Here is a 13,418-nt window from a genome sequence, read left to right on the forward strand (position 1 = left end):
AAAGCAGGAGGTCACTGTCAGATGTTTAATTTAACCGGTCGTCAGCCAACAGATAAGATTTCTGTTCATCAGGCTCCTGATGAACATTCAAACAGCTCACCTGTTTAAATGTTAAATACAGAAGGTAGTATGAACATCAAAGTCTTTTCCAAATGTAGTTTAAATTCCCTTTCTTTTTTAGCTGTGATTTAAAGATACAAACAAAAAGATGTAATTCAATGCCTGTCCTTGTGGTTAAACTGTCTAATTATAGGCTTGGAATACAATTAAAGGTAACTTACTAAAGAGAAAAAGAGTAATTGCCTTATTTATTAGACAGAACAGTCAGTAAAAAGACAGTTCTCTCTAAAAAAACAAGCTCTGAGTGACAAATGCCTGCACCATGATCCTATTTGTTCAATGGACAAATGGCCAACCCTAGCTTAGTATGTTGAAGTCGCTATCAAATTAGGGCCGGGGGGGGCTGTCAACCACTGACACTCAGTGAGGAGAGGTGCTCATGAGCTGACCCAGAAATCAAAGCTTTATGAAAAACCAGTAACTGCAGGATTGTCCCCAGATTCATCCAAACTGAATCAACCTACTTTGTCCAATCATTTAAATCTGTTATACGATGATAAAAGGTGAAAACAAATGTCTTCATTTCGTAGATCTCACTATCGCAATGCATTGCTCTTTTCAGCAAAATTAGTCAGACATCATGAAAGCCTGAATCCCCTCCTCTCTTCCTGCTCTCGGTTCCAGCCGGAGCTGCCAAATCAATAGAGAATGTGAGTCGCTGCAGATTGAGGTGGTTCCAGTGATTGGCTCACAGATTGTCCTGAAATTTCCTCAGACCCCCTGCTTATCTCGGCTGAAAACATGACTCGCAAAACCAATCAATATCTATACCTGATTTGTCAAAGCCACGGGTCAGGACCCCAATAATCCTCTTTGGATTCCAGCGTCTTTCATGTCCCTGTAGGGGGCGCTAGACCTGCTGAAGAAGCTAAAGAGTCATGTTTCATTCAGATTTTTGTATTTTTAGATGCATCTCATGCTCAGACGTCTCATTTACAGCTCACCAACATCCCCTCTAATGTTTTTGAACACGCTTCAACCCTCTGACCAACGTCTGTCAATCAGGACGTAAACGCCCCTCGGCTCCTCTTATCCTCTCAAACTGACTCATCCAGCTTCTATCAGCTGCTGGACTCGCATGAATCCAAGTCACGTAACCAAAATCTTCTCCTCCATTAATAAAAATGCAGTTACATTACACATTCACAGAATATATTGAAATAAGCACTGGCTCTGTGCTGCAAAAATAAACGCCTCATTCAGCAGATGAAGCAGATTAGCATCTCGTCTGAACGCAGCCCGTCTGGAGCAGCTGCGTTCCTCCATCTTTATCTGCACGGGATGGGATCAGCCACAGAGCAGTGAGTGCTGGGAGCGTCTCTGACAGCGATCACAGCCCGACGAGTATCACTGTGATCACATGCACAGACTGAAATGAAGCAGACACGATGAGGAGTGGGATTCTTTGACAGCGAGAGGAGATTTGAGAGAAATGCGGCAAAGTGCGATTCACCTAAACCTTCACCTGATCTAATAATGATTGGCTGGACCAACAAATTACTTCTAATGAGTGAGTGGGGGGGGGGGGGGGGCATTAGTGTGGGCTGAGGTAATTGAACGCTGAGCAGCACAAAAATGCAAGTCTGTGAATTCTCAAGATTAAGCAACTTCATCTTTTCCAAATTTGTCTCGATTAGAATCTGATGTGCAAATACATGGGTCTGTGTGTTAAGTGTAAAAAAAAGGATGTGTGTGGAATTGGAAATAGAAATCAAATAGGAAACACACTTTGTTCCATTGGAGGAGTTTCAGGATGAAGACAGAGAGGGAGAACTGGGCTCCTGCTGCAGCAGAAATCGGTTTTCATCAATAATTCCATCTGAATTGTTTTAATAAAACAACTGGCTTCACTGTCTGTGGCAGCTCACATTTTTACAGCCTTTATTGCTTTATTTATTCATTGCTGTGAACATAAACAGATTCCATTGGTGAAACCCCAACTCCTTTGTTTTTCTTTCGATCGATGATCCAGTCGGAGGAGAGCTGATGTCTGGACGTCCCCTCGGTTTCTTACCCTGACGTTCAGGGTGCGGATGTGTTGTGTGGTGGTTAAACTGGGAAACTTAAGCTTCTCGCCACCTTTTAACAAGTGACAGGTGAAAAGTCCATGTTAAAGGACTAGACGTTTTCATCCGGAACCCTTTCTTTCTTTGAGACAGGATGAAATCAACTCGAAACTTGAGAACTCGTCCACCTCACTGACTCACTGGTGGCCCGGTCAATGCAGAGTCATGCTCTGCAGCAAATAACTGTCCTTTTAGATTCAAGTGGCGATCCCAACAAAAGATATAAGCGTAAATCTACACCTCATTGCAGTGTAATAGTGTAATATATATAAATATATCCCAAAAAGCCTATTCTGTTGTCTCCGCAGTTCCATGCTATAAGTCAGTGGAGCACCTGAGGTCATGGACTTCTGCTTCTGCTTCTTTTGGGTGAAGTTGTCAAGGATCACAATTTAGGGCTCAATTATCTCTAAGGGTTCTTTTCACGCTTAACTTGTTTGGTCCTCAAGACTTTTCTATTTAGACTAAAAAAGAATATCAGATGTCAAAAGTGCGTCTCACCACGGTCTGGACCATTAGGCCAACATTTAGTCCGACCATTAGAGGTGGTTTTGGTCCAGATCAAAATCTTAAACCAGGTTTCAGTCATTTAAAGTTTGGGAAAGATCGGACTATCGGAAGAAGAAGAAGAAGAAGAAGGATTACTTGCATTCTTCGTCTCTGATAATATGTTTAATTGACTAGAACTTTCAGTTGGTGCGTTCAAGGTAGTGTCGTGTACTGCACCTGAAGTTGGTGATGCTTGTAGTAATAAATACCATGATGATATTACAAAAAATACATTATAAACAATCTAACAGTTATTGAACCTCTCACCTGGCTCCAGACTTTCAGGTGTGAAAAAGCCCTGAATAGGAGCCGATGACGTTTCAGGGTTTTGGGTTGAGTTGTAGTTTAATCTGCAGGGAGCACTTTGCTATCTCCCAATCACACCAGACAGTCAACTTGCCAGAGGGCTGAAACATGACAACTGTGACCCAGGTAATTCAATGTTTTCACCAAGATAAGCCGTCAAAAGGACACAGGCCTGTTAATGGCACCCAACAAACAAACAGCCCTGTCAGTTAGCAGGTCATTATGGGGACGTACTGTTTTGGAATGAGTGTTGAGTTGATAGAGAAATGTTTGTTGAATGCGGCTTATTGAGCAGCCGGCGCTGTTTATCAAAGGAGGAGTAAACAACTGCAAATTAAAATGTTTACAAAGTGAGACAATCTGCTCCCAGACACTTCTCCTAATGTCGTTTCTCTTGGTGCCATCGTGTTGCCAGTAAATCACCTTTTTCTCACTATTTCCCTTCTATAAATCCCTCATTTGTGTAATTCTGTCTTGAAAAATAAATCATTAAATTGTTTTAACCTATTAAGATAAATCCAGATCCATTCATCATCCAGATTTGCTTTGGCCTGCCTTCTTGTATAACTACATTAAATACTAATCAGTGTGTAATCACTCAATTTATTCCTAAATGCAGCCCCGGACGTTTATATAAACCCCTTAACAATATTAATCCTCACATGATATTAAAGGTTTATGTGCACGTCTTGATTTGAAGTAGTAATTGAGACACTGAAGGTCCTGAAACGTGCCACGCTGTATAATAAGCTTCCTCACACTGCATAATAAAGGGCACAGTCTGGGATGATACGATACGACCTTAACAAGATGTTACGTCTTGAACTCTGTTCAGACAAAATACATTTAAATGAATCAATAGAAAATATCATTAAAAGCAGCGGGATAAACTCAACCAGACCATGGGGGGGCATGCACGGAGATGCAGAAAACTGTCTCATGCTCCCATCCATGTCTTAAGCCCAACATGAAGTGCAGAAAAACAAACTATCCACCGCTCTTAACTGAAATAATAGACCACTCACTCTTCCTGACACTGCTTGTTTTTACCCTCTATCCCCTCGAGCGCCCCTCTCCTCCCTCTCTTAAATTCCTCTGGTGCCATTCCTCCTGTATGTATCTGTCTTCGCACACTCAGTCGGTCCAATCCTCCTCTGTGTTTTCACCCTCTCCCTCTTTCTCCTCCTCCCTCTCCCCTCAGGTCGTCCATTACCACCGTCTATATCGAAGTTCTGCCCCCGAACAACCAGAGCCCCCCACGTTTCCCCCTGCAGCAGTACAACCTGGAGATCAGCGAGGCCATGAGGACGGGAGCGACGCTGCTGAATCTGCAGGTACGCCGGACCCCCCCCCCGACTCGCTCAACCATTAATCTCACTTTTGACAACGTCTAATCATTATTTTTCAGCTAACAAGTTTAACAATTGGTTCATTACTTCTAGCTAACTATATCACCTGCTTATCCATTAATTTTCGCAAACTATTTTGAGCATTAATCTTACTTTTTACTGCTGCAACCGCTTCAGCAAAGTATTTGAATTGTTTACTCATTATTTTATCGAATAGTTTGAACTTTTCTGCTCCTTCACTAACAAGTTCATCACACGCTGTTTATTTTACTTGCGGTGGAAAGAGAATGAAATGTAATTTGTATTTTTATTGAATTAATTGAGCTGTTCCACGAAAAAGTCACTGACTGGGATGTGTGTTTGTGTGTGTGTGTGTGTGTGTGTGTTTGTGTTTGTCTCTGTCTCTGTTTACTTCTTAAGGCAGTGGATCGGGAAAGAGATACTATTGCTTACAAAATCCATAGTGGAGACCCCCATGGACACTTTGCACTAAATGAGAAGTAAGTCTTTGCAATAACATAAACAAACTGAAGCAATGCCCTGGAATTTCTTTTTTTGTGCACTAAGATCATGTGAGTGCTTTCGAAGGATGAGCCTGTTGTAATCATGAAAACATACAAGTATTTAAGTAGTTATAGTGTCTGTCTGTGTGTGTGTGTGTGTGTGTGTTTGTTTGTTTGTTTGTGTGTGTTGGAAGCAGACATATCATTCCGGGCTCAGGCTCTGCCGAGGGCTTCACATAAACACTCCCACTCTCTCTCCCTCGTTCACATATAGGCTCTGAGGGCTTTTGTTTGCTTTATTCATTTATTGCTCATTAAAAGAGGAAACATCCCATCACTGCATATCTGCAGGGAGAAGCAGAGAGAGAGTGATAAAACAAAGGAGAGTTTGGGGGAAGAGTGCGAGGATGGGGAAGAGAGAGGGAGAAAGTAAAGAGTAGGGAAAGAAGTGTTAATGTTAGAGAGCTGGGAGGTAAACGAGGAACAAGAGTGACAGACAAGTGAGGATTTAAAGTACAAAGTAAATCAGTCCTGCACAGAAATCCATAATGACAAAGACTAAAATCAATTGACAAGCTTTAATTTCTGTGCTAAATGGTTCTGTCAGACATAGTAGAAAAATAAATTATTTGCAGATATGTTTTAATCTTAATTTGAGTCTTTCTCTGTGTTTTCTACATCACAATGTTAAATCTTTGTCTTTCCACGGCACAAACGCAAAACGCCCTGCAGCCCCTATTGGCACAGAAAGAGAGATGTTTCCCTCCTTTGTGCAGAGTGAGGCTCAGCTGCTGCTGCACACTGGAGGATTTTAAAATCTTCAAATTGATTTTAACAAACATGGGAAACCACAAACGATATTGACTGCTCATGTCGTCCTTTTCTTTGCCAGCAGGTACGGGTAACAAAAGTCTAAATTGCCGCTGTAGGCACATATACATCCATCTGGTGATGCTTCCGTCAGCTTGCTCCCATTTTCTATCACCTGTTGTTGTTCAGTGGCCCGGTGTGTTTTATCAGCATTAGTGTTGAGCAGATCGGAGGTATCTCGGGTTCATTCTAAACAATGGAATTTACTCTCGGTCCCCCCCCCCACAAGTTGTAGCAGATGTTTGGATCGATCGCAGCTGCTCTGAGAAGAAAATGTGTCAAATGGGTTTATATATATATATGTGTGTGTGTGTGTGTGTGTGTGTGTGTATGTGTGTGCGTGTGCGTGTGTGTGCGTGCGTGCGTGCGTGTTTCTGACTTTGCTTTTCATGAATTACCCATAAATATACATGAGCCGTTTTTTTGTTTGTTTTTAAAAAGCTTTGCATCTTTCCCTCTGTAGAGCACTTAACATGTACACACACACACACACACACACACACACTGATGATATTTAGATAGAGTGTCAATGTCAGATGGATTCTAATCCGATAAAGGAATTTAAATCCATCAATCCTAATGTATAATCTTCAAGAAGAAAACTTAACCAATCAAAGCCAACATCAAACATCTCTGCTGGTTTTGATTGGTCAGAAGTTTTTTCCAGACCGGCTGCGCTGGAGAACAGTTCTATTTATGCTGGATCTGACTTTTATCTTTTTGTCTCCATGTTATTTTATTATTGAATTTATCCAGTTAAATGTGAGCTGTTATGATCACATATTGAACCACAGTAATAATTCACACTCCATGAAGTGAAAAATGTATTCAGGGAGCTGGATGCTGGTGTTGTATCATTCATAAGATTACACTATGAGGATTTCAGTGCATGTCAGTGTTACATAAATAAACCCATATTTTGATATTGTGAGACTTTGATTAACTGGTAACTAACCACTCTCGGCCACATGTCTGTTTATTGGAATAAGAGTCATTAAGATCTTACAGTGGTTTTGAAGCCTTTCGTATATAAACTACTGACAGAGGAGGAAAAATTCTCCTGTCAAAGGCCATTGGAAATTTCATAACATACTTTGTAGGCTGTGCTAAATTATTGAATATTGGACTAATCGCACACTTTTTTGACTTGAGCTGCTTTTTATAGTGAGCGTAACTCTGTCAGAATTTGGTCTTGTGAAAAGTCATTAGTTGGGCAAACTCCAATGAAGAGTCTTTACTTTATCTAAGTAAATTTTTACTTTCAACTAATCCACTGAGACCATAGTTTCAGAATTTATCTTGAAAGCACGACAATCTATTTATGCTCTGACAGTTATCAGGACTTTTCTATATGTACGAATTCTCTAACAGATCATATATTGCATAGAAACTATAGGTTTCCCATCCCTGATCTACATGGTTAACAATAAACTCCTTGTGTATTTAGTTATAACTTTCCACTTAACTCAAAAGTCTCAGGTTTAAAGTATACTACACCATGATATTCTGCTCTTTCTTTGTCGTTGTTGTGTCTGTTCTATTTTTAAGCCCAAGCCTGCAGGGTTAATAAGAGTCTGTGCTCTCTCTCGCTCTCTCTCTCTCTCTCCAGTTCAGGGTCTTTGGTTCTGGACCAGCCTCTGGACAGGGAGTCTCTGGATTATTACACCCTGGTGGTCACAGCCTCAGACGGACAGCCAGATGGGGTAAGACACTCCAGACGTAGAACACAGACATTAGTCGTCTTTACTCGACTTGTTTCACATCCCAGGGTGCAGGGAGGGAGACTAAATCCTTCACGGTGAAATCCCACAAACAACAGCTGTGGTGTTATTTGACATGGGGGATAGTAGAGGCATTTTTTGGAAACACTTGTCATCCGATAATGGTCTTAATTATAAAAACCATTACCATTAAAATAAACAGCAACGATGAATCCATAAGAATTCACTTTGGACCAATGAGTGCGTTTAAATACCTAAATAACTGAACGGATATGAGACATCAGGGGAAATGCAGGCTGCCGACCCAGCAACTGTGAAAAGAATAAGAGGTTTAGAAAATGGATGAGTGGGAAAAGTACATAAGAAGTTAAAACCAGGAGGAATGGCCTTCTTTAATAAGTGTAACAGTCGGATGTAATGGAGAGGACCTTTTAAATTGCACACTAACAGAGCAGTCATTACCATACAGTGCTGACTCTCTGTATAACTGGCCACTGCTGCTCTTTCCAGCTTATATGTATTACCATGCTGATTTTACTGGATTGCCCTGTGTCTCAGAGGAAATAATTGGGATCATATCAACACCAAGCTCAACCTTATTAAATATGAAAATCCTTTTTTCCTTTTCCTGCTCATTTTGACCTCCACATTAACTCAAAGCTTTTCCACTCCCAAGCAGATCAATCTCAAAATGTTATAATAATGTTAAACTTTGGGTGAGGCAAACATTTATCGAGTCCTGGATAATCAGCAGTGTTGAATCTGGTGATGGCTTCTTCTCATTTGTTTTCTTCAACCTTTATCAGGGGGGGGAAAAATCCTCTTCAACCAAACGTATGACTTGACTCTGAGTTCAGAGCATTTTAAACTGAGAGTTATTTGCCATTTAAAAGGAGAGAAAGAGAGAGGAAATGTTTTCTTAATTGTTTTGGCATTTCAGCGCGGATTGAACACACAGACAACCTGAACGTCTTACTGGGAATGCAACTCCTTTTCACACAACCGCCTCAGTGTGGACGCAGGATGAATAAATGTATAAAAAAAAAAAAAAAATCTAATTTGGACGTGTTTACTCGGCTGCAGGAGCTACTTTGCAAGAACAGACGAGTGTGTGCCCTTCCTCGACCCCCAAACTGATCACAGGTCATTTCCTCTCCCTCTCTCTGTTTGCGTTCTTCGCTTCTTTCCTTTTTTAAAAAGTCAAATCTTTAGTCGCTCTCACATGAAAGTCAAATGAAGACATCGGACGTTCAGCCTCCCCTTGCTCTCCTCTCTCCCCTTGCTCTCCTCTCCTGTCTGTTCCCCCCCCGACCCCGCCCGGTCACACATCTGTTTGATGACCATTAAAAGAGTTTGTCTCTCCTCCTCCACCTCCCCACTGACCCCCCCTCTCTCCCCCTATGTCAATTAAAACAAAAGGTTAAGTTTAAGGTCCCTCTGAGCACAGGAAATGCTGATTTGAATACTCTGACCTTCTCTCACACACCCTCTCGCAAAGAATGTGGTGGGAGAGAACAAGTCGGAGGAGGTTAGAGACGAAGAAAGGAGGAGAGATTTGAGATATGGATGGGGCTCTTACTACCTTAACAAGTGTTCTGTGTATTCACAGTCCCATAAAGGACACACACATTAACACACATTTACACACTCTCACACTCACTCCCTTCGTCAACCGCTGACTGGACCATGACAATTAGTGTATTATCGTTGTGGCTCAAAGGTCATTAAGTCAGAAAATGGCTAAAAGTAGTTCTGCTTGACACTCTATTATATTTTGAATAAAAGAGGGAAGCAGGAGTTGAGAGAGGGAGGGGGAGGGGGAGAGGGTGGAGGCCTGGTATTGAGCTACACAGAGAGATAAAGGGGAAGGCAGAAAATAGAATAAGGTGAAGAAAAGATTGGGGGGTGTATTTTCCTCATAGGGATCCATTAATCAGCATCAGTCTAAAGGCCTTGGGTTGTCTTCATATGCACACACACACACACACACACACAAACACACACACACTTGTCTGCGTCGCCTATTATTGAATGTCCCGTTGTGAGAGTGTCAGACTACAAAGTGCCTAATTGGCTGTGTGGCCGGTGAATCCATCATACTGCCACAGATTGTGGACCCTACAAGCCGGTGCAGTAAACCAGCGTCACTGTAAGGACACCGAGCATCATCACAGGATGCAAGTCAAACTTTAGTGAACCGACACAGCTGTGGTGGAGGCTGATGCTGGTCTCATCCGTCCATGAAACTTTGTTCCATAGATTTGGCAAAGTCAAATCTGGCCTCGTGTTTCCTCGTGTTTCCTTTTGTTTCCTCCTGTTTCTTCCTGTTTCCTCGTGTTTCCTCCTGTTTCCTCCTGTTTCTTCCTGTTTCCTCGTGTTTCCTCGTGTTTCCTCCTGTTTCCGCCTGTTTCCGCCTGTTTCCGCCTGTTTCTTCTTCTTTCCTCCTGTTTCCTCCTGTTTCTTCTTGTTTCCTCCTGTTTCCTCCTGTTTCCTCCTGTTTCCGCCTGTTTCTTCTTCTTTCCTCCTGTTTCCTCCTGTTTCTTCTTGTTTCCTCCTGTTTCCTCCTGTTTCCTCCTGTTTCTTCTTTTTTCCGCCTGTTTCTTATTGTTTCCTCCTGTTTCCTCCTGTTTCTTCTTGTTTCCTCCTGTGACTTCTTGTTTCCTCCTGTTTCCTCCTGTTTCTTCCTGATGAGACATTTTGCATCACACGCTCTGACTTCTATGGTTCTACTTTTCAAGTGTTTCCTTTGAAGGGTGGATTATGATCCCTTTTCTCCAGCCCTGTGGAGACTGGTGGTGATGGGTTTCTGTCATCAACTGCTGCTGTGGTCCTTGGCCGACCAGTTCAATGACTGATGCTCAGCACATCAGTAGTTTCTTTGTTTTGATCAGGACACTTCCAAATTGTTGAACTGGCTCTGAACAGTGTCTGCGGCTCCGATTGATTTCCCTTCTTATCTCAGCTACTAATGGTTTCAGACAGCCGTCTGGTCTCCCTGTGGATTCATCATTTTTTAACAACAAATGCAGCGTTCTCAAACTCCAGGCTTAAACCAGGAGTAGACATTCAGAGCTAGTTAAGGTTTGAACAATCACACCTGTCTGACCGCTCACACGTGTTGCTCACTGGAGAAACAGCTGATGAATGAAACATCAGCTAAAGCCATATTCCAGTTATTTGACTCAAACACTAACACTGGCATGTTTGCAATCATTCCTGCAACACAATGCAGGTCTGTGACACAAAGAATGCGTCACATCAAACTATGGCTACACAGGATTTGTAGGTATTGGAGAAACTACAAAACCTTACCAGCTCTATCTTTAAATTGCTCCAGCAGAGAACAGAGCAGAGGAAACAAGCACTCAGCTTTTGATGATTGCAAAGTTTTTCAGCTGGCAGTGAACTTCCATCTATCCCAGGTGGTTGCTAAATATTGTCAAGACTGATCTCGGTTATAGATGCAATATATTGCCGGAAGAGATTCAGCCAAAATCACATTTTAGTCCAGAAAGTTTTAGTTCCCGGATTTGGAGGATGGGGGGGTCAAACTTTGCCGTCATCCAATAAACTTCAAGTTGTTTTGTTGTGCTACAGCTTCATGATGCAAAATGCAGTTTAGTGTATGTTTGTGCGTGTGCATGCTTGTGTGTGTGTGTTGCGCAGCCAGCATTACCAGAGTTCTACTTTACATATATTGGCTTTGAGATAAACTGTTTTCTCAACTGCAAGCTCTTAACCTTAAATTACTTGCAATCCCGTGTGTCCTGCCAACCTCAACAGCCTATTGTCACCTTTGTGATTGTAAATCTCCCCCACTCCCCCACCTCCCTGAGCACACACACACACACAGACACACAGACACACACACACAAACACTGCTTCTCCTCTCTCCAACCCACTGTTCTCCACCCCCTGCATTAATCCTCGATTGCTTCAGGAATCATTCAATCAATCTGGGGTCAATTTGCGGTTCATTGTTACACTGTGAATTAGCGATTAGATAAGAATCCCCCCCCCCCCCCAAACAAACATGCTTTAGTTCTTCAGATGATCAGTTAAGATTGTTGCGTTTCCCTTTTTATTGTTAACTTTTTCACTCCCTCTCAACAGACTTGGCCTTTTGAACTTCCTCTTTCATGCTGTTCTTAATTATCACACAAATACCCCTTTTAACACATGAAGTAGTTTTCTGAGTAAACAGTCATTAGGAGCATAAAAGAGACGGACCAGCAGTGCAGCTAATTAGCAAAGCTTAATAGGCTCTTTTTAATTTCTTACATGAGATGTTAGATTACAACCTCTGAAATGTAAAGATGGATTCATAATCAGTTGCTTTGTGGCAGCAGTCAAATGTCTTCAATGGATAAATGAGTAAATATGAATGAAATAGAAGATAAAAAGGAGTTTGACATGGTTTGTGTTTGCTTTTGTGTTTGTGTAGACGTCCACAGCGATGGTGAACATTATGGTCATGGATGTTAATGACAACGACCCGCTGTTCATTTCCTCTCTGACAGTGAACCTCACTGTCACAGAAGAGCAGGATAATGCCTTTGTGGGACAAGTTAAGGTAGGAAGAGCTCACGTCCACACACAACCACACACACACACACACACAACCACACACACACAGCAGCAAACATGATCTCCCTCCTCACTACACGTTTCAAACAATATTGACAGTGTATGTACTCCATGTGAACATGTATGAGTTTGGCATGTGTATATGAGGGTGTGTGTGTGTTTTTATGATAATGTCCTCACACATTCATGACTGTGCATCTGTTTCTGAGCTTCCTCGCTAATCCTTTGTTATAACTTCCCTGTGTCGTCAGTCCAAACCACACACAAAAACTCGTGGATGATACACACTGAGATTCCTATAAAAATGCAACTCTTAATCTTTTCCAATGGGGAACAGAGATCTCTAAACACTTAGGTTGTTATGTGCATGTTTGTGGCTTTTGCATGTGAGAAGACTGTGTCTATTAGAGTTAAATGTTTGATTTTAGACGTATTACTCCCTGGGAAAAGTCAGATGCGATTACACTCGAATGCATCAAAGAAAATATTAGCACGTGTACCGTGTAAGTAACATGATCTCTCCTCGGCACCGCTGGATGAGGTTTTACCTGCGTCAGCGGCCTCGTCTCCACTTACCACAAAGACTCCTGGACTTGTTCCAGACCTAATAACTGAATCATGTATTCCCCAGACACGGGTCATGGGTAAATCTGACACTTTGATAGGCTCTGATCTTTAAAGACGCTCCCTCGGTTGCACACTTGCTTGGATTTCCTCCCAGCTTAATTCTTAGCCTTTACACACCAGTGTCAGGGGTTCTTTGATCATTCTGACACGTTGCCAGCTTCCCAATGTTAATCAAGCGACTTTGGTTTAACACTACAATTACTCCAGAGATAAATATATAAATATCTTGTCTAACACTATCCAAGTTTAATTGCGTTTTCTTATTTGAAACATCGAGCCCAAGTCCTAACCTGTAAATCCTATCGTATCCATAAATAGGACATTTCATTCAATGCATTGCAATTTTTGACTACCACTGAGACCTTTGGGAATCTTCCAAATTCAATATCCAGAAACGCAGCCTAATCTTCGGAGAGGGCACTTGAAACTCTTCCAATCCTCAACTTCCTTCCTTTCACGGAAGCCTTGGATATTTTCCAAACCAAAAAAGACAGCATGATCCCTCAGCAGTCTGCGCGAGGCACGACTCTGGGCCCCGTTCCAAACCAGAGTCCATACCTGTAGGTATTAAACAGATTTCTGGAATAATGATTGGAGCTGACCTTGGTTTGCTGATGCTGGTGAGGTGGAGAGAGATGGAAAGGAGGCGAGGAAGTGAGAGAAGCTCCGGTGGCAGAGATAAAGGAGAGAGAGACACTGGGGAGAGGTGGAGGTGGAGTA

General features: G+C 42.1%; 1 protein-coding gene across 1 annotated transcript in view; it reads left to right on the forward strand.

The window, feature by feature from the left end:
• Positions 1–13,418, forward strand: part of LOC128427254 (protocadherin-15) — a 99,322-nt gene that overhangs the window by 29,939 nt on the left and 55,965 nt on the right. The window contains exons 15-18 of the mRNA XM_053414345.1: positions 4,243–4,375; positions 4,811–4,890; positions 7,373–7,466; positions 11,929–12,057. Of these exons, the coding sequence (XP_053270320.1) occupies positions 4,243–4,375; positions 4,811–4,890; positions 7,373–7,466; positions 11,929–12,057 (436 nt within the window). The remainder of the gene's footprint in view (positions 1–4,242; positions 4,376–4,810; positions 4,891–7,372; positions 7,467–11,928; positions 12,058–13,418) is intronic.

This window comes from Pleuronectes platessa, chromosome 21 (assembly GCF_947347685.1).
Source record: "Pleuronectes platessa chromosome 21, fPlePla1.1, whole genome shotgun sequence".
Taxonomy (NCBI): domain Eukaryota; kingdom Metazoa; phylum Chordata; class Actinopteri; order Pleuronectiformes; family Pleuronectidae; genus Pleuronectes; species Pleuronectes platessa.